The 25,648-nt window shown below is 37.4% G+C and overlaps 1 protein-coding gene across 4 annotated transcripts in view; it reads right to left on the reverse strand.

The window, feature by feature from the left end:
- Nucleotides 1-25,648, reverse strand: part of LOC146003229 (uncharacterized) — a 123,685-nt gene that overhangs the window by 78,147 nt on the left and 19,890 nt on the right. For 3 of the 4 annotated variants that reach the window (XM_083141399.1, XM_083141400.1, XM_083141398.1), the window contains 4 exons: nucleotides 11,010-16,347; nucleotides 10,224-10,318; nucleotides 4,355-4,643; nucleotides 2,192-2,357 (listed from right to left, as the gene is read on the reverse strand). In XM_083141399.1, coding sequence (XP_082997525.1) covers nucleotides 2,192-2,357; nucleotides 4,355-4,643; nucleotides 10,224-10,318; nucleotides 11,010-16,347 — 5,888 coding nt within the window. The remainder of the gene's footprint in view (nucleotides 1-2,191; nucleotides 2,358-4,354; nucleotides 4,644-10,223; nucleotides 10,319-11,009; nucleotides 16,348-25,648) is intronic. The other variant, XM_083141401.1, reaches the window with a different exon arrangement.

A 25,648-nucleotide genomic window follows, 5' to 3' on the forward strand; every position in this document is an offset into this window, starting at 1 on the left:
TGCAGTCCCAGAATGATTTTTTGATGTTTTATAGTATGGCATGAGGGACCAAATATATTTTTTCATGGTTTTTGGTGATGACATGTTTTGAGATATTCAAGGTCAAAGGCCAAGGTCACGTGACAAAATTATATTTTTATCCAATTTGTTATATATCACTGGAAAGCTTGTTCAATTTCCTGTACAATAATCTTTATTTGAGCTTCCTAGGCGAAATAGGGATAGAGTTACAGCACATTTAGTACAGCTAAGCGGGCTTAAAAAGAGCAATTTATGCGAACTTTAACCTTGAATAATTTAACAATTACAAGACAAACGAAACTAAAAATTTTCATAGTTACTAAGTTCCATGCATAGTTCCAACTACCCAAATTTCATGAAAATCGGAGATGGTCAGGTTGGAAATTGCACATATCTGTGTTGATTTGGCATGGAATGACTTTTGTTGTTTCAAAAATGGTTTTGTAACAAAATTTTGCATTTGACCTCGAATGTACGCGTACATTGTTTCACATGAGTATCCCATTTTACCCAACCGGCTCTCCAGAAGAATGTTTCGCCGGCCTCCGTGTCGGAGTGGTTAGCAAATCGCGCTACGACGCCAGGGGACCCGGGTTCGAATCCCGGCCCGGGCAAGGATTCAGCATACCATCACTCATCCCCATCTTCGCAAATTAGCCAAATGTGGCACAAAAAGCGACGTAAAATAAAGCAAATCAATAAACAGAAGAATGTTTCCTGTATCCCCTAATGCATTTTTTACACAGACAACCTTGTTTCCTGATAGTCTAGAACCTACTCAGGAAAGATAAAGTTTGAAACATTTTTCCATTGAAAAATTTGCCAAATATTTTATAGGCCAAAATATGTCAGTGTCCCCATTTTGGGCGACTCTTCGCTATTTAAATATCTTCTAATTTTTAAGAAATATCCATCTTCATGTTCCAGTTTGACAGTAATTTATTCGGTGTGAAAAAAGGTACGGTTCAGTGTTTCAGACTTCACATACATTTCTCTGTTTCCAGTTTGAGAAACCAGAACAGTCATTATTCACTAACAATATTCATCTCATTTACTTTTCCTGCTTCCATTAAAATGCCGAAATGTAGTTTCTCAACTTGGAATATGCGAGAATGCAAGTGTTTCGCCACAACGCTTTTCTTCTAGAAAAGGAAACTGTCCCAAAGTTGGCCACTCCTTGTTAACGTTCAAATATCGTGTTACTAAATTTAAGGTTGCTGGGCTTTCAAAGATTTTGGGGCGGTTAAGTTGCAAACTGTATATTTGTGCAATATTATACCTTCTGCTTCACCACTGGAATATTTATTTGAATTTCTCTATAGGCTACTTTGTTCAACTTTTTTTGTTTCCTTCTTCAACTACAGTTCTCTGAAACATTTACGTGTTGTCTTTTGAGTCGAGTAGCAGTTTCATTTGTTGCGCAACAATCAATCATGTATAGAGATAATTTATTGCTGGCTTCTTTAGTGTCTAATACTACTCACAGTTTACTTCAACCCAGGATTCTTGGCTATTTAAATGATCAGCATTAAACTTCTATTTTTAACTCCTTGCTATATTCGTACTGTTTAACTCATACACGTGCATGTGCAATCAGGCACACGCATTGAAATGTGCCTAAGATGCTATTACACGTAATTTTCTGTCCTGTAATTGATATAAAAAATAAACAACCGACAATGTACTCAATTCAATAAACTGAGAATAACAACTATATAACTTTGAACAGTGTTCATGGCTGCATAAGCAATATGCCGCGTGTGAGAAAATATACTGTAGTATTAAAAATACTGATCAAATAACTGTTTGTACTCCATAAGAAGGCAAAATATTGTCCTGATTTGTTAGATCATTAGCCGATTTTGATAGCGCATTGTGAATCATTACACTAAAAAATAATTCTTAGCGTTAATATTCAAATTTATGCTTAATAGAATTAATAACTAGAACTAGAATTATTGCATTATTTTTATTGTAAATTTAAAGTACATGTTATATAAAAAATTGCATTCTTAAATTTATACGCAGTGCATAAATAAAATGATTATCGGAGATTAAAAGACTAGAAGTAGAAAATCAAAATATCGAAAATTTAACTGACTTTCGTAAGGGAAAGAATATCGTATATATTTTGAAGACATAGACCTTGTAGCAATAAAATGTGTCTTACTTCAAATCCAAGGTCTTTACCACGTCGTCCGCCTTGCTTGTGGACTGAGAGGAGTGAATTCTGATCTCTTGGCCGGTTGCCACTGCACGGTGCTTGCGCCAACCAGCTCCACGGCGTCTTCGGCCCCTCTTCTTTGGTAACGCCAAAGCGCCCTCCAGCGGGGCTTCTGCAAAGACACAGTAAAGATGCTTGTGAATATAGTTTAGAGAGTGATGGTTTACCTAAGAAAAATATCTATCATGTAATTTTATGAAGAAACTCAAGAAAATCTGAAGGACAGGTAAGAACTTGGTAAATATACAGGTTTCGAAACTGAGCCTCCGTGTTTAACTTTAACAAGTGACTAATCCAGAATATTTAGAAGCCAAATAAGAAAATTCTCTCGCCAAAATTCCATTCCATGTCAAACAAAATTGCATATGAAATGCAGTGCATACAAACGCCATGCAAAAAATGTGTTTCTGCCTTGGTACAGCCTGAATTTATGGAAAATATTCTTTCATACACAAATCGCTATGTCTTCAAAGTTCAACTTTCGATCCAAATAAAATCTTTGGAAGAAATGACCTTAATATTATTTTTAAAAAAATACTTGATTTTATTAAAACAAATACCTACATTTGAGGTATTAAAAAATTAATATCAGCTTGGGTCATTTCATAATGACATAAGAGACACGTACTTACGAAAGTGTTTGATAGTTCGGCAGAATTTCATGATATTTTTTTTATATTTCAAAGCCCCATGACGTGAACCAAAAGTTCAAATTTCTGAATCTGTGGCGGCGGATAGTTTTATTCTTAATAACTGTTGAAATATCCGAAATGGTCTGATTTTTTAAACATTTTGAGTAATAAAAATGTAATAAGTTTGTATCCATTGAAATTAGGGATGAGATTGGTGGCATTTTAATTGATACTAATGAGAATAACATTAAAATGTAGATGTTTTTGTATTTTCGTATTCTTGAAAAATGAAAAGTATGTAATATTTTAAAAAGAACAACCATTTTATCTTATTGAAAAGTGTAATAGTCAACACATCTCACAGAGTTTGAGGTGTTCCTGGACGTTGTTCCTATTCGTTTCTCAAGCACAGTACGTTTAGTCATAAATTAGATACGGTTAGAAGTTGCTTATGATTTAGGTTAATGGGCCATATTAGCGGTGACGTCAACAGCAGACAACTGAGCAGGATTGAGTCCAAATATTGTAGTCACGTGGGTTTAGCCTAATCTATAGCATTGTATTTTCATCGCATGGGATAGCTTTAATGATTGTCACATTAGTTATGAAACAAAATTGTGGTGTTTATCGTGCGTCGATGTAAGAATGAGATTTTGGAGAATACGTCGATGTATTACACATACCTTACAGAGCATATGGTAAAGAAAAATTGAAATAAGGAAATCGTGCATTTTTAAAGAAAATCCAGCCATTCTGCTTCCGAATACAGCCGAAGATCAACCGAGCTCAACTCGTAGCCATCGAGCGTGACGCTGCCGATAGGGATGATGGGAATTCAGGACTGCAACGGGGCCGCCTATTGGGTGCGGTTCCGGATTGGACACAGGCTGGGAGCTTTTCTCAATTTCTTACTCCTGTTATTCTTTACCTTATCCTCTGCAAGGTATGTGTAATATATAGTAGACTATTCTCCGAAATCTCATCTTTATATTAATGTTTGATACACATCACGATTTTGTTTCATAACTGCTGTCACAATCCTGATGCAAAATCAAATGCCATCTAATACAGAAAAAGCACGTGACAATTGTTTGGACTCTTTCTTGCTCTGTGACCTCTTACAAATATGGTCCATTAACTACAGAACTTGTATTGCCGAATAAATCAATGCGAGTATACACAGAGATGTTTTTCATGAAGATATTAAATGAGACATTGGAGAATGTTCTCTTCCTATCCTAGGAACCTAGCAGATTACACTGGTAGAGAGGTTGTTAATGGGTCCATTTATACCTGTCAGTGCGATTGAAAAATTCTTCATATTTTCTACAATCTGCCAAGTATTTATTAGAGGTGAATTATGCAATCTTGAAAACTCATACCGATATGTTTGTCTCGATTAAATAAAAAAAAAATTAGTAATGATTAGGTTGTTTTTAACACCTGTGAAAATTGGAATTAAAAAATGTAATCTTACCCTCATCACAGCCATCTTCGCTTGTTTTCGAAGAAGAAGGTTCACGTAGACTCAAAGTAGCACCAGAGCTCTTCAAATCCTTTTTCCTCGCTTCAGAAAAAGCCAAAGTCTTGTCTTTCGTGGACCTTGGAGTACTTCCAGCACTTGGAGCACTAGTCTCCTCCTCACAGCTAGCTTTGCCTTGGCTGCTTGTCTCAACAGGGCTTTCTGTTTCTGCGGTGCCAAATTCTTCAGGACTTGTCACGTCCACGCAGGAATCTCTAAAACTCTTGTCTTCCTCATATTCGCTCTGTAAATATCACACAATGGTAACATTAATGACCTTATGAAACCTAATTCTGGGATGATTTGTCGTCTAAGCCGTCAATTGTCAACTACGGTACATCGTGGAAGTTGCATTTCATGACTGTATGCATGAATGTCTACAGATTATTTTTTGCAGGGAGGGGCAAGCAAGGTAATTTTTTACAGAGGGCAAACGAGGCATATTTATCCCCATAATAGTGTTGGCTCCTCAGAAATTACTACTTCAATCTAAAGTTATCATGTTCCTGCAACGCTCTTATATATATTACTATAAATTACTCAGCTTAACTGAAATTATGTGTGTGAAATATATAATTTTGGGTTGATATGTATTTCCAGAGTCGGGGAGCCCCCTCCCCCCCCCCCTTGCTCCTAATTTCGGAGCTCTGTGTCTGTGTGTCCAATCTCTGGCTTTTGTCCTGTGTCATTAAAATCGCTTCCAATGAAGTCAAGTCACATCTTTACACGTCCGAAGTCATGATTAAATGATTGTAAAAAAATTGCATGCCGATGTATCTAAGAAAGAACGACAGTATGCATATTCATTTTAGGACACACTATAATTTACGAAATTATTAACATTTAATCGGGTGGCGCAGGTCCGTACCCAGGATTCTTTTGAGGGGGGCAAGCCCGAAATATATATATATATATAGGTGTGTATATATATATAATTGTCATGAAATTATATCAATTATTAATTAATTAATATTATTTAATTTGTATTTATAAACTTATATAAACAAATTAATTTGCTACATTTATAAACTAGCAAATTAATTCCTTTAACAACTAGTTCAAAATGTCAAGAAATTAGAAGATAGGTGAAATGTTTCTAATAGCTAAATGTGAGATTTTATTTAATAATTGCTTTTTATTAATAATGATAATTAAATTTTCATACTTATATTGTGTTATGCTTCTATTATGGTTTAAATCAATTAATGGTCTCTCGAAAGCAAATATTTCCTTATCAGAGTTGTAGCTACAGATTTCAGTGCCCAGGACGAGAATTTTCGCACCCACTGCACCGAATTTGTACTCCCCACCTAGATACTTAGACATTGTAGAAATGTTATTTAACCACTCTTTTTCGTTGAATCCGACGAAAAGAAAACTTAAAATTCAAGAAATGTGGCTAATAAAAGGACAGTCGTTTGTGCAAACCACATCAACTTCTTTCAAGCAGTGTGTGGTATTGATCAAATCTGCAAACTCGATTGCAAATTAAAGGTAACTAGGTGGAGGGACAAAAAATGAGAAACTTTAAGAAGACATTAGTTTCCTATGAAATTAACATGTAAGTCTTATGTTTTATTCCCGACAACAGGAGGTGAGAAATGGAGGAGAAATAACAGGTCGCTCTAATTCGCAGCTACGGCTCCATTTCTTACTAGACCAATTTGATATAATTTTAAAATCTTATCTATGACTCCTACGTTTTACCAGCTCTAAAGAGAAAGAGAGAGAGAGAGAGAGAGAGAGAGAGAGAACAAGAGATGTATGCAAAATTCACACACGGGCAGACATCATTCTTTGTTCTTCCTTCTTTGTATGTGTTTATCTAATTATTCTTAGTAAAGTATGTTTGAAATCAAAACTAATTGTTTATCTTTGTTGTTATGACACAAACCCTTAACCTCGGAAAATTATGATAGAACGAGATGGAAGGTGGGAGAGACTCCTTTCGCCATAGGAATTCGTACCCTGAATGTGACCACCAACTCTATGGAATGATTCTTATAATGAAGAATGTGTCTGAATGTGAATTAACCAAAAAAGGAAATGTTCTCATCAAAACTGCAGTTCGAAAAAAGCCAGAACAGGGAGTAAAAATGGTGAACTGCCCCGACCAAATTGGAATATTTAGTAGCTCCGCATAAATTGTTATAAAACTAAATTTACTAAATAAAGTAGACTGCAGACTTCTGGAGTCTGACTCTGACCAGAAACAACACATTCATTTATGAAAAGCAAATGGAAATTCTTAAAAATCGTCCATGTTTTTTTTGTATGTTTTTATACGTTTGCATTAAAAAAAATTCATGGCTCGAGGGGAAGGGCATGACCCCTTGCCCCCTTGGGTACGGGCCTGGGGTGGCGTCATTTAGTGAATCTGCGTAAGATCTTGACCTAGGAATGTCCCGATATAATAGGTAGGAAATGGATTTTTCAAACAGGTGCTGATAAAATGTCTTTCTTCAGGTCTAAACCAGTTAGATTAACGTTCTTTATTCAACACTGTAGCAAAGAAAATAATTAGTTACATAAAGTAATCAGTATTAAGGAAGTAAACATGGCATTTGCTGGCTTTCAATCAACTTGTTATACTGAATTATTACGCTCAACATTTCTATGTTTTCGAATGTAAGTCGCTGACGGATTGAGCTCAGCGACTTACATTAACTTGATACATTATCTTGGGAACTATTGGAGGTGCAATGCAGTAGCGAAGCGTGGTCTTAAGAGGAAGGAAAGCAATGCAGTACTCCGAAAAATGGGGGGGTATATAAATTATACAGCCCATTGCCCCAGTTTTTCTAGGAAAGAAAGGACATTTTAAATAATAATAATATATCCATGAACTCCTCTCTCAACGGCCATACTGCTATGTTCAAAATTCTTGTCACGTTATTGATAATAAAATACTTGCTATTACTTACAGCTTCCCGTACGAAATATGAAATATCCATGTTTGTTTTCGTAACTTCACAACACACCAAACAAAAGAGAACACTCACTTCAACCACTCGTTCTTCCCACACAAATGGAAAATATTCCGAAAAGCTCAGAAGCTAACAGAAAAGTGATGTCAACCTCGTTGTAAAAATTAATGTTCACGGGGGAGTAAAAGAACTGACTTGAAGCTTAAAATTAATTAAGCTTTCGAATAATAGGTCATTACAATAGGAAGAACATGCGCTGGTTCTTCTTTTTAATAATGTATTATATTAATAAAAATAATATTTCGAGTTGGATAGCATTTATGACTTAACGTTTTTGTTATTTGCAGGTCTCGGGATAGAGTTTCATTGCTTTTTTTTGTTTTACATACGTTTTATCGAAAAAACATCAGTTTATTGTTTGTATGAAAACTTACGATAAATATAGTGTAAATTATTTGGTAGTTGTCAACACTGGCGTGCGTTGTAATTTGAGACAAGAGAAGTGTGAAGCGGACAACAGCCAGCTCTTCTGTAGATTCCAGCGCTCCCCAGTGCCGGAACACCATACGTCGACATTATTGACACGTTTTACAAATCTTGAAACTCAAAGTAATGCTTTAAAGTTTATCTACATGGAATTTGGAACAGTTATATTAATTTATTTCAATAATTCTGTGTTTATAATAAAGCAAATATACATCTTCGAGATCATGTTAACACTTATATGTTTTCTGATAGTAGTGTCTGCTTTCTGCTTGGCTCGGGTGTTTTCGAGAAGCCGAAAAGCTCCGAAAAGCAGAGCTTTTATTAGTGGTTTGGGGACCGTACCTTCACCAGCATCTACCCTTCGCCATATGATACTTGAGAAGCGTTGGTTTCCCTCACAGTGGCTGCAAGCAGAGAGGTTGCTGCTTGCCAACGGGCTGCGGAGAGAGTTTGCGGCCGTAAAATTTCGCGAAATCGAGTACGATAGAAAATAAATAATGCACTCAACGTTAAGTACATTAAATAATATTTTAATAGTGCAAGCAGTGCTTGCTTTGCTTGTACTATATCTTCGCCACTGGTGCAATGATTATATATTATACCATTATATATATCTCTCGTTCTGCTCTACAAAATGAGACCATAGGCTTTTATGTAGCTGCTCAAGAAGAGTGAAAATCATTATTTTTCTGTTCAATTTTTTTAACACAACATGAGAAAAAAAAGGGAAAAGGTGCTGAAGCATCACCGATGGGACAAAAGGGGACAAATGTGTTAATCTCCCGAGAAGATACAAAAAGGTGCAACAAAGTATGTTCATTTAACATGATTTCATGTCCTAAAATATACATCTCAAACGATCAGTATGAAACCAGCTTTATTTGTGGAAAGGTTCTGCACTCGGTCACATTTCTAGGGTGTCCGGGAAAAGGCAGATTAGTCACAAACTGTTGTTTTCTGTTGCTATCTTTTAAGTCACGCTGAATCAATTTTAAAAAATAATGTCTATAGCTTTATATTGAGCATGTGTAAAGATTCTAGACAGTGATGATCCAATACATATATCGTGCCTTAATGTTTGCAATTGAAAAGACATACACAAAAGTTGTCTGCTGTAAAACTTAATTTTTGACTTAAGTGCTTTTCCCGAACAGCCCAGAATTATGATAAACTGTCATCACTACGTCAACCAAGACCACTTACACAGTCTTCTACAAGTTGTTTACAAACATCAGTCTCAAATCCACGTTTTGTGTACGGTTGACTAGTCATGACTGATCCTTCAATTTCAATTATGATACAAACCGCTGTGAAGTGTCCTCACCGGAAATTGAACATTCTGACCTTTGATATCAAACGAAATGTTTAACCACTAGCCTATCAGAAGGGAATCTATCCCAGATATTGGACGATTAACAGAGTAGCCGTGTTCAAAGTTGAAATTGTTTGTTTGTTTTATTTTAATTTTAAGTCCACTTTATGGACAGAAGGCTAATCCGGACTGAACCTACAGTTCAAAGTGGCATCTGAACCACTATGTGCATCCACCGGGTATCGAATCTGGGACGTCTTGATAGATGACGACGACGTTGGATCCCACTTTACGGGGTGTAAGGGCTAATGCTTCCACGTAGTACACCCAATCGTCAACCTCACTTCCACTTAGTACACTCTGTGTTGAGTTTGGGTTCTTTCTGTTCTTCGGTAATCAAGGAAATGGAGTAAAGAATACGGCTGGAATACGGACACAAACAAAAGTGTATAATTCACGAATAAGATAACAGAATTAATACAACAACTTATATTGTGCCATAAATGCTAGATGTCTCGTCACAAAGGACGGTATAAATTTTTGGTGCACACATGACGGAAACTATTACACAGAATACTGATGACAAAAACCAGGTCTGGCGTGCACAGATGATGCAGATCAGGTCTGGCGTAGATCAGCGTATATGTTCAGTCGGTACACGACACCCTGGACTGCATTTTGCAGACTAACGAGGCTCTGGCGTCTGGACTTACGGCCAGTATAATCTTCGTAGAACTGTGCGTGTGTGTCTTGTTCTGTATGTTGTATTTTTATGTGCTGAGTTCCTTTTTACAGCCTCAGCTTTTAACCCATGTAAGAATATTTTAATCCTCACGAACGTGTTTTATTTTTGATATGATAAGGGACTTGGCCCCGTATAGTGTTACGGGTTCAAAATAGCCTAAGTGCTAACGCACCCAAAAATTTTAAATTCAGATCCAAATTTAAATCCCACTTTAAACTGTAGCTCCAGTCCCGATTAGCCTTACTGTGCATCTAGTGGACTTAAAACACCAAATCAATCAATCAATCAATTACACTTTGGGAAAAGGTTAAGACACAGAAATAAGTTCATCTTGAAATGTTAAGCAGTGCCTACCTGAGATTTCCCAGAGTCCATATTCTTCTTCTCTTCCAGAAGCATCTTGGGATCTGCAATGGACACATCGAGTGACATATCTTCCTTTGTAGCATCTATGAGAAGAAAAATTAAGTGTCTAGGAGCAAATTAGAATTAAACATAAAAATAAAATCATAACTAAGCAATGCATAGGATTTGGAAAATAATTTGATTTATAAGATTCAACAAATAAAAAAATTCCGATAATTGTTCAAATAGGAACGAGATTGTTGTATTTTTGTTAGGAAGCAGAACAGAAAACTTCATGCTGCTGATTTTTCTCCACGTTATTTTTTCTGTTGCGAGCACACATACTTACACTATAATATTGCACGTTCTTATCCCGTTTCCACATTCTCGTACCGGAACCCAAGCAGCATGTCATGAATGTTAATTTAGCAACCAATAATGCATTGACGATGAAATCAGGTTAAACAAGAATGAGAAATTTGATTTTTTTTCTGCAGGTGTTGAAGCAAAGAATGTAATTCTTATTTTAGAAACCAAATAAAAATGCGATAGATTTTACATCCTCACAATCACAAGGACTCGGTCAAGCTAGAAAGAGGGGGGGGGGCGGAAAGGAAGAATAAGTATGAAGTTTTATTTTAGTTATCCTAGGAAGGGTCAAGTGATTGCCCACCCACTTGAGCCTCCTTGCGTGTTCCCATTTGTCTATCCAAATCAAGAAGAAACCTACTAAGAATTCTTTACGAAGAAGATTATTCCTCCTCTATTTCAGAGTAACAATTTGAAAAATCTTACCAGAATTTATGGCGTTGAATTTCCCCTTGATGTCCATGTAAGAATCTTCGTCACCCGCTGAGATAGGGTCATCTACAACAGTTTGATGGCCTGAAGGTCGCTCCGAAACGTATGATGGTTGTAAACCCTCACATGAAAAAGTGACATGGGTCTCCTCTGATTCAACGTCACACGGTACAGTATTCAATGGCAGGTCGTCTAAGTTGATCTTTATTTTCAAGGCTTCTGAATCTTCTATTTTCTTCAACATGTCGTACTTATTCTCACAGGATTCCCTCTCAGTTTCAATGCTGGAAATATACTCATTACCTTCACCTGGTGATGTATGCAACATTTGATTTTCGTCAGTGGGTTCTTGCATTTTGATTTCGGAATCCTTGTTATTTGCTAGGAGCACTGACAGATTTTCACCACTTTGGGACATTGGTGAAAGACTTGCTTCCGAGGAGAAATCTACTACCTTACTATCATAAGGAATGCTTGATCGATTTTCAGCAACATCACTTTCGCAAATTGCATTGTTTCCATCAGTTTCGTTTGGCTGGACTTGCGACGAAATAACTTGTGCATCTGGAAATTGAAGCATTTCGCTGACGTTGCATTCCTGCACTAAAATTTGCTTTAAGTCCTCAGAAATACCTGAAATATCCGGATGTTTAACTTGGTCATGGTGTGGCTGCAAAGTTTCTTTATTCTCAAGATGGTCATCATCATCATCCTTGCAAATATCTGATCCACAGGCATATATTTCTTTGCTAACACAATTTACCTCATTTTCTATTACAGGCTCTAGGGGTACTTCAAAATAATTTCTCTGGGAATCAGAAATAATTTGTCCTTTGATGCTTTCACACTCGTTGATTGTACTAGTTTCTTCCTGAGACTTGGAAAGGAACAAATCAGGTTCGTTGATGGACAACATGCTGATAAGACTCTCTATTTCATTTGTTCCATATTGAACTTCCTCTTGAAGTTCCTCCACATGCCCATTTGCACATTCTAATCTTAGGCGTAGGATCTTAATTTTCATCTCAAAATTTGCCATCAGGTTACGTATTTCATCTAACTTCCAACTACCTGAAACGATAGCAGACTTTTGTTCCGTTATCTTGGATTCACAATCCTGTAATTTACTTTGACGCTCTTCTACTTCAGAATTCTTAGAATTTATACTCGCCTTCAATGTCTTGATTTGCAAATCCATGTCCCCAAGTACTGAATGCAACCTACTTATTTTAAGAATTCTATTTTGCAGATCCTTATTAAGATCTTTGTTCTCATCACATAGGATTACCGTTTTCTTCATGAGCTCTTCTTCTTCAGTGTGTTTATTTTCAAGCACAGATTCCAATTGTAGCCTTTCATTCTCTTTCCTTTTAATTTCAACACCAAGTTCTTCAAATGCCCTACTCTTACGTTCTATCTCAGTCTCCAACAAATGCAGCTCCAATGCTTGTTTCTCAATGTCAGCCTTGAGATCCTCAATTATGATATCCTTGGTTTTGATTTCTTCGTTGATAGCTGCATTTGCTGAGATATTGTCGTCCATAATTTCCTTTAGTTTTTGTACTTCTGAGTGCTTGTTTTCAATTGCAGATAAATGTTTCTGTATTTCAGAGTATTTACAGTCTATCTCATTTGTAAGCGAGACAATTTGGTTCTCCTTTTGTAGAGATATTTCTACATTTCTATCAATTTCTGAGTTTCTTTCATCAACAGTTCTACGCAGGACAGAAACTTCTAAATCCTTCGAGCTGATCATTTCTTCCAAGCGTTTGTTGCCCACAATTTTTTCATGGAGAAGAATTTCTAGTCGTGTTATTTCTGCTTCCAGAGACTCGTTTTGTGACACTAAATCTTCGATCTCAGCAGACTCTTGGTCAATTCTGACCTCCAAATCTTGAATCTCAGAATTTCTCATGAAAATCTGATACTGAATGCTTTGCAGTTCTTGACTTTTATCTTCTGCCTTGTTCTGCAGTTGTGTTTCTTCCGTAAAAAACTTCTTAATTTCATTCTTTAGTGCTTTATTCTTTATATCGTTCTCCTGGATTGCTATTTTCAAGGCATCCAACTTCTTTTTCTTCTCACCTGTCTCGTGGCGCAACTTTGTTAGTTCATTTGTTTTAAGCTCAGCTATTTTTAGAAGTTTGATGGCTTGTTCCTCTTTATTTTGCAGTGATGTTTCTATTCTCTTCAAATCAATGAAATTTCCATCAACTTGCTGATTTACAGCAGAAACCTCTTCTTGCTTTGTTTGATTGGGTGAATCTTCATCACAATAGTCATGCACATTCTCACTTTCAAAATTACCATCCATAATATTATGTAATTGCCTTATTTCATGATTTTTACTTTCAATTTCCACTTGCAACCACTGAATTTCCGAATCCTTGCTTTCAATCTCCACCTGAAAGACTTCTATTTCATATCGTTTGTTTTTTATTTCAATTTCAAGTTGTTCTATTTCAGAATGTTTACCTTCAATTTCTGATTGAATTTGTTGGAAATCGAGCTTGTCAGAAAACAATGCATCATGAATAACACGAGCATTATAATGACTCAATTTCCTCTTGCAAATGTTGTTATGTGCATGATTTGCTTCGGTACTTACTTTGTTGAGATTTGAAGCATCATTCTCTTCTTTGTTGCAATATTTTAAGTTGGGACTTTCCCCTAGTAGAGCTCCTGAAACATCGTCCAATTTTTCTTGTGATATACCACATCCGGCTTTTTCATTAATGGAATCCAGCACTCTATCCATTTCACGATCTATTTCTTTGGCTTCATTTTTTAGAACTTCTATAGCACGCTCTTTCTGACCAACTTCGGTCCTAAGTATCTGAATCTCACTCTCTTTTTCTTCAATTTTCTCTTTTAAACAAATCTCTCTTTGATTAGTGATATGCTGCTTCAGTTTATCAATTTCTTTCAAATTGCATTCAACTTTATTTTTAAGAGTAGCTATTACCGAATCCTTTTCACTTAAAATCTGTCTTAGTTTGACAACGTTTTGAGTCTTGTCCTCCAAAATTTCATCTATATGTTTTGTGAAGGAATTTTCCTCTAAAACTGTCCCTTTGTTTTCAAAGGTGAACGATGCTGTATCATTATTACTTGCCTTCTTGCTCAACACATCAATATCGGATTCCTGATCTTTCGTTTTCTGGTGTAGAATCTCAATCGTAGAATTCTTTTCTTCCAAAAACTTTCCAAAAGATTCTGCCTCCGTGTTAATTTCTTTCCATTTAAGTTTTAATTCTTCAACTTCCTTATTTTCAAGCTGGCAAACAAGTGACTTCAATTGCATATCATACTTTGAAATACTCACAGAAAGTTCATTTATATTTTTAACTTTGAGATCTAGTTTCTCATTTAGCTTCTTGATATTCAACTTCAGTCTCTCAATCTCCGAATCCTTTTCCACCACTTTTGATTCCAGGTTCTCAATACAGGTTCTTACGACTTTGTTTTCGGATTCACATCGAAGTAAATCTTCCTTTAGTAGTTGGAGAGCAGACTTTGTATCTTCTAAATTAGTGTTGAGTTGCTCAACTTCGGCATCTTTTAGTTCAAGAATTTTGTTCATTTTCCCAATTTCGGCACTTCGTACACTCAGTTCATGATGAAGTTTCTTATTTTCACTCTCCTTGGATTGAATTTCTATTTGTAAGGCTTGCAATCTTGCTGCCTCATTTGTTGCCTCGGTGTTCGCTTTCTTTGCAAGCATTTCAACTTCACATTCTTTATGTTTCAAAGTGCTGTGAAGTTCTTCTATTTGCTTAGCCTGTCTACAATTATTCACTTCTAAAAGATGTATCTGCTCGTACTTTTCTTCCAAGGCGACATTCAACTCCTTTTCTAATGCCTGTAATCTTGTTGCCTCATTTGTTGCCTCATTCATCGCTTCCTCTGCCAGAATTTGAACTTCAGATTCCTTATGTTTCAAATTACTGTGAAGATCTTCTATTTGCTTAGCCTGTATACAATTCTGCACTTCTAAAAGATTTACCTGCTCGCATTTTTCTTCCAAAGCGACTTTCAACTCCTTTTGTAAGGCCTGTAAACTTGCTGCCTCATTTTCTTCCTCATTCTTTGCTTCCTTTGCCAGCATTTGAACTTCAGATTCCTTATGTTTCAAATTGCTGTAAAGTTCTTCTATTTGCATAGCCTGTCTACAATTCTGCACTTCTAAAAGATTTACCTGCTCGCATTTTTCTTTCAAGGCGACATTCAACTCCTTTTGTAAGGCCTGTAATCTTGCTGCCTCATTTGTTGCCTCATTCTTCGCTTCCTCTGCCAGCATTTGAACTTCAGATTCCTTATGTTTCAAATTGCTGTGAAGTTCTTCTATTTGCTGAGCCTGTGTACAATTCTGCGCTTCTAAAAGATTTATCTGCTCGCACTTTTCTTTCAAGGCGACATTCAACTCCTTTTCTAATGCCTGTAATCTTCTTGCCTCATTTGTTGCATCATTCTTCGCTTCCTCTGCCAGCATTTGAACTTCAGATTCCTTATGTTTCAAATTGCTGTGAAGATCGTCTATTTGCTTAGCCTGTCTACAATTCTTCACTTCTAAAAGATTTACCTGCTCGCACTTTTCTTTCAAGGCGACTTTCAACTCCTGCAATTCCTCTTTGTTCCGATTGTACTCATTTTCCCGTTCCGAATATGTGACATTTTTGGGCGTGATTTCATGAAGCAGCTTCGGAGCGAAAGATTCCACATCTTTATTGTTTCGTAGAAAATCTACTACATCACCAGAGGGGTTGTTGACTTTTACTCCAAGGACATGTGTATCTGACTTCTTGGACTGTATGCTTTGCAAAAGCTGTGACTTTCCTATCCTGCAGTCATTCTCCACCTGATTACCTTCAATAATACTAGCTGATTTTTTTCCTTTGAGTTCTGAAGTCTGCGAACTTGGTTCCATCGTAAACTTCTTCTGAAGACCTTGGATCAATGAATTTTTACTAAATACATTTCTACAATCTGTACCGGGGTCACACTCTCTGTTTTCAGGATTACTTGCAAGGCGTATGCCTCTGTGTTGCGGCAATTTCGGATAGTCGAACGTACTACTTTTAGACGATAATGTATCAGATGCTCTGGAGTTGATGTAAAGGTATTCACAGCTTTTCGTAGAAGCATTACTTGTCTGTTGTCTGTTATTTAATATCCTCTTCTCTATTTCAAGAAGCACTTTGATTGTGTTTTGAATGTCAATCAGATGCTGGTCAACACTTTCAGGATTATTCGACAATGTGTCTCTGAGACGCATACATAACTTCAGACAATTACAACATGTATCTCCAAGGTAGCTGGTCATTTCTTTCTCCTGTAATAATAAAATAATATTATTGAAGCATTGTAAAATATGCAATAATATATGTGTACGTGTCTGTGTGTGTGCGTCACGTATGTTGTACTTATTTTTAAATTTTACCATTCCAAGTTGATGAACATAGAAAAAGGCTTGACAATTGCTTCACGATTGCACAGGTCCGAGGAGCACAGATGCAGCTCCAACTGACGAAAGGAACTTTTGCAGAGCACATAACTACTGCAACACGTGTTTCGTCGGATTGCTTCACCGATTTTACTAAATTGTAGAACTAGAGCAATTTTATATAAGTTCCATCTGAATAATTCTAAATTTTTGACAGTTAGAGTGGCCACAAAGTTCATTCCTGGGTAAGACATGAATGTTTGTCTGTCTTGTTGAAATTCAAAATATTGGAAACAAGAAAATTACAAATAAGATATGCAAACAGTTGTATTTTTTAATATGTAGGCGTCTTGGCTTCCTCATGGAATTGGATTCCCCGGATGGGTAATTTCATGCGCGAAATTTTCCAGAAATGACTCTCTATTGAGCGGCTCTGTGGTTCACTCATACTCTAACAAATGGATACCTGGGTGGAATGAAGGCTTCCGGAGCTTGGTACTGTTCACATCACATCCACAAATTCCCAAGATCATGAATGTTTGCGGCCCTACCTCCTCGTCACCCATTTTTGTAATTAATTTTGTTGCGCTTCGAGAAAGTCTGTAGGTTCTTATGTTGAATAAGCCGCAGAAGGTTAGAGGGTGAGGTAAATGGGTCCCCCTACCGAGCAAAAACTGGAAAGAGTGGAAGTGAGTGAAATCGCCGAGCCCCGTGAAGTATTGGGAATCTATTAAATTAATTATATTGTACGTTTGCATAGAAATGGACCTAAAAATAGTTTTACTCGGTTCGCTGATAATACAACCATTTCTTTAAGAGAAACGTCATATTGAAACTTATTCCTTAAAAAACAGTAATTGTATACAATTTGTTCATGGTTACGTAATATACAAAGTATAGACTAATGCAATTGTAGGGCAACATGCAGGGGCGTTTTGAAAATCGGAGATGGTTAAAATTGGGGAATGCTGCTAAGTTACTTGATACAAAAATATTTTCCCTGAATTGATTAATTATAGCAGTTTCCGACTTAGATTTGGTGTCATATTATGCAGTTTATTTAAATTCCCTGCATAATTTCTTTCAATCTCGCGTTCTATTAGATGTACTGATTCTCCCTATAGCCTCCTCGTCGCTTTGTAATCAAGGGATTCGGATCCAACTTTAAACTGTAGGTCCAGTCCCGATTAGCCTTACTATGCATAAAGTGGACTTTAAACACCAACTCAATCAATTAATGATTCTTCCTTTGGGGTAATAATTATGCACAATATACGAAACAGTAGCACATTGTATGTAACGTGTAGAACAAAGAAATGAATGACAAATTTTCTTAACAAGTGAAACGTTGCTACTGTTAAGACAAAAGTAGTGTAATTGGATTGTTTCAAAATAATACTTAGTAGGTATTGTCTTTTTTACCAATTGAATATCATTTTTTTGACATATTTTGACAATTTTTTGTCGATGTTTTAGCGTTTGACGATTTTTCAGTACAATTTTCACCGCATCTCATTTGTTTCCCACTCATACTTGGTAGGTATGCATTTGTAGCCTCTTTTTTATCAATTGAAAATCAGTTTTTGACATATTTTGACAAATTTTTGTCGATGTTTTAGTGTTTAGCGATGTTTTTGTAAAATTTCCTATTTTTCCCTTTTTTCCCACTCGTACTTGGTACGAATGCCACGATCTTACGTGATATAACTTAACCTATTCATTTTTTTTTCGTGCTAAACTACACGAGAGCCTCTACGTGCTTTGACCTACTTTAGAGTAGAACCATAAAGACAGAGCTGCAACCGAAAGTGAGGCTCGAAGTGAGGCTCGGTGAGGCTCGCCTTAATGGTTTGCTCTTGTAAGGCATGAGCCCTATTTTCTGGCAGTGTTGCCAGCTTCTTACTCGAAAAAATCACCAAGGTTTTTTTCTTGGTCTAACCTATGTTATTGAACTGCGTCGTCACGTCGTCCAAACCCGCATGACTTCCGAACACTATTGGTTTTATTCATATTTTTTCTTACGTATAGGTGTATATGATGAAACCCCAAACAGATTTTTCCTAAGTCTTACTGTTTCCAAGATAACCCCACTTCCGGTTGCTATTTTGGATTTCTGAACATAGGTTCTATTCATATTTTTTCTCACGTATAGGTGTACCTGATGAATCTGCAAACAGATTTTTCCTAAGTTTTACAGTTTCCAAGATAACCCCACTTTCGGTCGCCATTTTGGATTTCCGAACATAGGTTCTATTCATATTTTACTTACATATAGGCGTACGTGACGAATCCGCAAACAGATTTTTTCTAAGTCTTACCGTTTCAAAGATAACCCCACTTCCGGTCGCCATTTTGGATTTCCAAGCATAGGTTCTATTCATATTTTACTTACATATAGGCGTACATGACGAATCCGCAAACAGATTTTTCCTAAGTCTCACCGTTTCCAAGATAACTAGTAGTGCAGATTAGCCGGTTCACAAACCGAAAATGGAGCTCGGTGGAGCTCGGTGGGGCTCGCCAAACCTCAAAAACTCATTTTCTCTCCACGTTCCGCGCCTTATTTATTGCGCTGACGATGTTTCACAGCGTAGAAAACAGCACCAAAACATCAAAAACTCATTTTGATTATTTGGAGCTCACCAAAACCTCAAAAACTTATTTTTATTAATTGAGGTTCACCAAACCTCAAAAACTTTTATTTTTTCTCTATGTTCAGCGCCTCATTTATTGCGCTGACACAACGTGATGAGTAAATAATGCAGTTTCTTATTCTTGAAGGATGAATGCACCTTATCGTAATTTTCCAAGCCCCGGTCAAATGTTTGTATATCGTGACCTTTGTAAACCTCTCTCTCGGGAACGATGTGCCATACACACGCGCGTGCACGCCTATATTGTGACGCAAACAAACAAACAAATAATATTTTTTTTAAGATTCTTGCCCCCTAACCCCACTTCCGGTCGCCATTTTGGATTTCCGAGCATAGGTTCTATTCATATTTTACTTACATATAGGCGTACGTGATGAATCAGCAAACAGATTTTTCCTAAGTTTTACCGTTTCCAAGATAACCCCACTTCCGGTCGCCATTTTGGATTTCCGATCATAGCTTCTATTCATACTTTTTCTCACATATATGTGTACACGATGAATCACCAAACAGATTCTTCCTAAGTTTTACCGTTTCCAAGATAACCCCACTTCCGGTCGCTATTTTGAATTTCCGAACATAGGTTCTATTCATATTTTACTTACATATAGGCGTTCGTGGTGAATCAGCAAACAGATTTTTCCTAAGTCTTACTGTTTCTAAGATAATCCCACTTCCGGTCGCCATTTTGGATTTCCGAACATAGGTTCTATTCACATTTTACTCACGTATAGGCGTACGTGATGAATCCGCAAACAGATTTTTCCTAAGTCATGAATTGGAGGGTTCTATGGCAACTTATATTAATTCTCGTAAGAGAACAGAAAACGCACACACAAAAAAAACAATACTGTGGTCACTACAACAAATAGTCTTCTTCAACCCCTATCCAACAAACCAAAAAAAAATCATCATCCTAACTAGAACCATGTAACTAACATTGTGATGACTCATATTAAGTACCTCTTAATTGTATTACTTATAAGGGTATACTATTGCACAACGTTTTTGCAACAAGTTATTACGTAACATTGTGATGACTTATATCTAATGCTCTTCGTTGTATTAACTATAAGGGAGTAAACTATTACACAACATGTTGCAACAAGTTATGACGTAATGTGATGAGTCATATCTAACGTGGCGTGAGAGCAGCCGAAGAGTACGGACGTCCTGTTGCAGTGCTTCTTGTTTTTTGTAAAAAAATAGGTATTTAACTTTCTTTGAAGCTACATACCATCTATTATTTCAAGTTCAAAGGTGTTTCACGTGGTTTTTCATAGTAATTTCGACCAGATTGAATTTTGACGTGATCGTGCATTTTCTATTTCACCTCAAGAAATTATATATAAATAACATACCTGAAAATTGTATCGCTATATACTAGATTTTTTGATTTCTGTGATTTTCGAAAAAGCAATGGCATCCACCACCAGTTTCAATTGTAAAAATGATAAAACTGAATGTGTTACTTGTGGGAAGCTAATCTCAAGGAACAATTTATCGGTACACAGGGCAAGATGTAGCGAAACAGGTTCGAGAATTAATCGTTCGTTACCTTCTAAGCCTTGTGCTCGATGCGGAAAAATGATCAGCATTGCAAATTTAAGTAAACACCTCAAAATTTGCAAACCATCGACCGGACAAGCATCGAAAAGAAAAATCGATAATGCAGATACGGAAGCTTCCACTTCCAAGCAAATTAAATTATCCAATGAACGCAAACCAATTAGATCTGCATTTAACGACCAACTCCAGGATTTTTCAATTAAGTCAGAACCAGGCCGTGACATCCTTAGTTTCTTGGACGAAACGAAAACACCTGTACTAAATATTTTGAAAGATAAACTTGAAAACAACTCTATAAAAGTATATGTTGTTCTGTTTTCCGAATACGAGAAAGTCGATGGCACAACGAGTATTTTTTATCATTGTACAAAAAACCAGACTCTTTATTTTGCTGACGTCGAAAATTTGGACAACTTCTATTATAAAGTTTCCAACGAGCTGGTTAAGAAACACGACGATTTCGAGGCTAAAGGGTCGGGATGGTCTCTGTGTGGAAGTCCTCACACGTTAACCGTTTACGTGAACCGATTCTCGCCTCTTCGAGCTTCCAGCTACATTCCTCTTCCACCGAACATTCAACACAAGAGGGCCGTGTTAAATATACAGAACAGCGATAACAAGTGTTTTCTCTGGTGTGTGTTGGCTGTACTGCATCCTGTTCATTGCAAAAATAATCCACAGTGGGTTGGACATTACAAACAATACGAGACCGACTTTCAAAGTGTAATGTCTGGCATTGAATACCCGGTGACATTGTCGGATATAACAAAGTTCGAAAATCTTACAGGAAAACGCATCGCTATTAATGTGTATTCCTTCACGTCAGATAAATATCTCGTGCATCCCGTCAGGATAAGCGATATCGACGATGACGATGCTTGTGTAATAAATCTTCTTCTTATTTCCAACGAGGATGTTCATCATTACACACTAATTCGTTCTCTATCACGTTTGGTCAGAAGTCAAACTACCAAGTATGCAAACAACATCGAAGTTTGCCCGAGATGCCTAACCACGTTCGACGATCGTGACCGACGTGATCATCAAAATCTTCATAGTCGTCAAATTGCTCTGGAGAAACTTGCCGAACATAAAATTTATTGCGGTGACAACAGACCGGCTAGAATGTTGATGCCCGAAACGAACGAAGTCGAAGAATTCAAAATGCACAAGGCATTGTTGGAACATCCCGCAATCATCGTCGCAGATTTCGAGGCGTTCCTCAAACCACTCTCCTATTGCGAACCGGATCCTGAAATTTCCTCCACAACGCCGTACCAGCTTCATCAACCTAATAGTTTCGGCTATGTTGTTGTGCGACGTGATAAAATAAATGAAGCATATATATACCGCGGGCCAAATGTAATCGAACACTTCCTGGAAAAAATGGTGGAGGAGGTTGAGGTAATTGGTAGCGTACTGCTTACATCAAAACCGATGGCACCTTTAACTGAAAATGAACTTCAAAATTACAATTCCACTGAGGTGTGTCCGGTATGTGATCAAAGTTTTACTGATGAGAACAAAAAAATATTCCACCACGATCATTTCAGCGGAAACTACATAGGTGGAATTTGCAACACGTGCAATCTTAAAATCCAGAAACCTAAATTCATCCCCATATTCTTTCACAACGGAAGCGGATATGATTTTCACCACCTGGTGAGACATCTTGGCTACGATCCGAAACGTATAGGTGTCTTGGCCGAGAATGAAGAACGCTACATTAGTCTCAGCAAGCAAGTGTCGATTCCGGGAACGAAAAATACAATCGAGATGCGCTTCCTGGATTCGTATAGATTTCTCTCTGCAAGTCTGGATGCTTTAGCGAACAAACTCACCGACGATCAATTTAAAATAACTGGAGCTAGTTTTCCCAACGTAGACATAGAACTCGTTAGACGTAAAGGGATTTATCCTTACGAATACGTTAGTGATAATTCTAAATTTAACGACGACGCTCTTCCACTTCCAAGAGAATTTTACAGCAGACTCAGAGAGAAAGGAATCACGGACGAAGAATACCAACACGCGCAACTCATGTGGGAGAAATTAGGATGTAGGACACTCGGAGACTACCACGATGCCTACTTAAAATTAGACGTGACGATACTCGCGGATGTTTTTCAAGCGTTCAGGAAAACGGCAACGAATATTTATAAATTAGATCCAGCGTATTTCTACAGTCTACCGGGATTAGCGTGGTCGGCAATGTTATTCCAGACAAAGGTCAAGCTGGAACTGATATCGGACGTTGACATGTTGCTATTTATCGAAAGAGGGATACGAGGTGGAATGGTGCAATGCGTACAGAGACATGCAAAAGCTAATAACGTACACATGAAAGAAGATTACGATTCAAATCGAGCATCGAATTACATCTTCTACTCTGACGTTAATAATCTCTACGGACATGCCATGGTACAGAAACTTCCTTACGGGGGATTCGAATGGTTAGATCCCACTTCGATAGACATTATTCATTTCGACGATAGCGAGTGTGGTTTCTTCGCAGAGGTAGATCTCCAATTCTCCGACCACCTGCACGACACGTTTTCGGATTTGCCTCCGACTCCCGAAATCAAATGTCCACCCGACTCGGTTCAAGACAAGCTTTTGTTAACATTGGACCCTAAACAGAGATACGTCGTCCACTACAAGAATCTCCGGTTTTTGATTGGGAAGGGTGTTCAGATAGTGAATGTTAGACGAATACTAAAGTATAAACATTCCACGTGGTTAAGACCTTACATAGAAACTAACACACAACATAGAACAGCTGCCACTTCCGATTTAGACAAGGACTTTTTTAAATTAATGAACAATGCGGTGTACGGAAAGACCATGGAGAATGTTAGAAAGCACGTAGACGTGAAATTAATTTCCGATAAGAATAAATGTCGGAAGTGGATAGCCGATCCTAGATTCAAGTCGAGAAAAATTTACAACGAGAATTTGGTACTTTTCAACCTAGATATAAAATTGATGAAATTTAGAAAACCAATTTACGTTGGTGCAACGGTTCTCGACTTGTCGAAACTTTACATGTTCGAATTTCATTACGACGTGATGAAACCCTTCTACAATGATAAGATATCACTTTTGTACACGGACACCGACAGCTTCATTTACAGCATACAAACACCTAACCTATACGAAGACATAAAAAATCCTTCCATGCTCGAGTATTTCGATACTTCTGCGTATCCTCAACCCAACAGATTTGGAATTCCATCTCGTAACAAAAAAGTCCTAGGTAAACTGAAAGATGAATGTAACGGTGATATTATTGTCGAGTTCGCGGGTTTGCGTTCGAAGATGTATGCCATGAGAACAGAGAGTAGCGTCACGAAGAAAGCAAGAGGTGTGGGCAAGAATACGGTGGAGAACAAACTCACCTTCTACGATTACATCGATTGCCTTTACTCACAATCGACGATACTAAGTATAGAACAAAGAATCCAAAGTGTAGACCATGTGATTACAACAAACGAAGTTAGGAAAGTAGCATTAGATCCGCATGACGATAAAAGATGTATTTTGTCTTGTGGAATCCACACGTTGCCTTGGGGACACTATTGTTTAGAAATCAGTAAAAATTGTAGGCAATGCAAATGAAAAAAAAACTTTAACTGTCTCACATACACAATAAATAACTAGCAAGGACAATGAATTTCTTTGGTTTCCGAAAGCAAACAATGGAGACTGTACACCGCACGGTAGATCATGAATTTCTACCTTCCATGTTATCTAAACTCAACGGCCTGTTGATCAATCAATTTTTGGAACGCTGCTCTTCTTGCTGGAACAGTGACGATTTCGGATTCGCGACGATCGACATGACGAGGAAACCCAACGACGGAAAATACAGAAACAAAATCAACGACTTTCTAAACGTTGCAACGTTGTGAGAAACGTCTCACCAGGTGGTGAAAATCATATCCGCTTCCGTTGTGAAAGAATATGGGGATGAATTTAGGTTTCTGGATTTTAAGATTGCACGTGTTGCAAATTCCACCTATGTAGTTTCCGCTGAAATGATCGTGGTGGAATATTTTTTTGTTCTCATCAGTAAAACTTTGATCACATACCGGACACACCTCAGTGGAATTGTAATTTTGAAGTTCATTTTCAGTTAAAGGTGCCATCGGTTTTGATGTAAGCAGTACGCTACCAATTACCTCAACCTCCTCCACCATTTTTTCCAGGAAGTGTTCGATTACATTTGGCCCGCGGTATATATATGCTTCATTTATTTTATCACGTCGCACAACAACATAGCCGAAACTATTAGGTTGATGAAGCTGGTACGGCGTTGTGGAGGAAATTTCAGGATCCGGTTCGCAATAGGAGAGTGGTTTGAGGAACGCCTCGAAATCTGCGACGATGATTGCGGGATGTTCCAACAATGCCTTGTGCATTTTGAATTCTTCGACTTCGTTCGTTTCGGGCATCAACATTCTAGCCGGTCTGTTGTCACCGCAATAAATTTTATGTTCGGCAAGTTTCTCCAGAGCAATTTGACGACTATGAAGATTTTGATGATCACGTCGGTCACGATCGTCGAACGTGGTTAGGCATCTCGGGCAAACTTCGATGTTGTTTGCATACTTGGTAGTTTGACTTCTGACCAAACGTGATAGAGAACGAATTAGTGTGTAATGATGAACATCCTCGTTGGAAATAAGAAGAAGATTTATTACACAAGCATCGTCATCGTCGATATCGCTTATCCTGACGGGATGCACGAGATATTTATCTGACGTGAAGGAATACACATTAATAGCGATGCGTTTCCTGTAAGATTTTCGAACTTTGTTATATCCGACAATGTCACCGGGTATTCAATGCCAGACATTACACTTTGAAAGTCGGTCTCGTATTGTTTGTAATGTCCAACCCACTGTGGATTATTTTTGCAATGAACAGGATGCAGTACAGCCAAACACACACCAGAGAAAACACTT

The sequence above is a fragment of the Lepisma saccharinum genome, chromosome 20, assembly GCF_977018435.1.
Source record: "Lepisma saccharinum chromosome 20, izLepSacc3.1, whole genome shotgun sequence".
NCBI classification, from domain to species: domain Eukaryota; kingdom Metazoa; phylum Arthropoda; class Insecta; order Zygentoma; family Lepismatidae; genus Lepisma; species Lepisma saccharinum.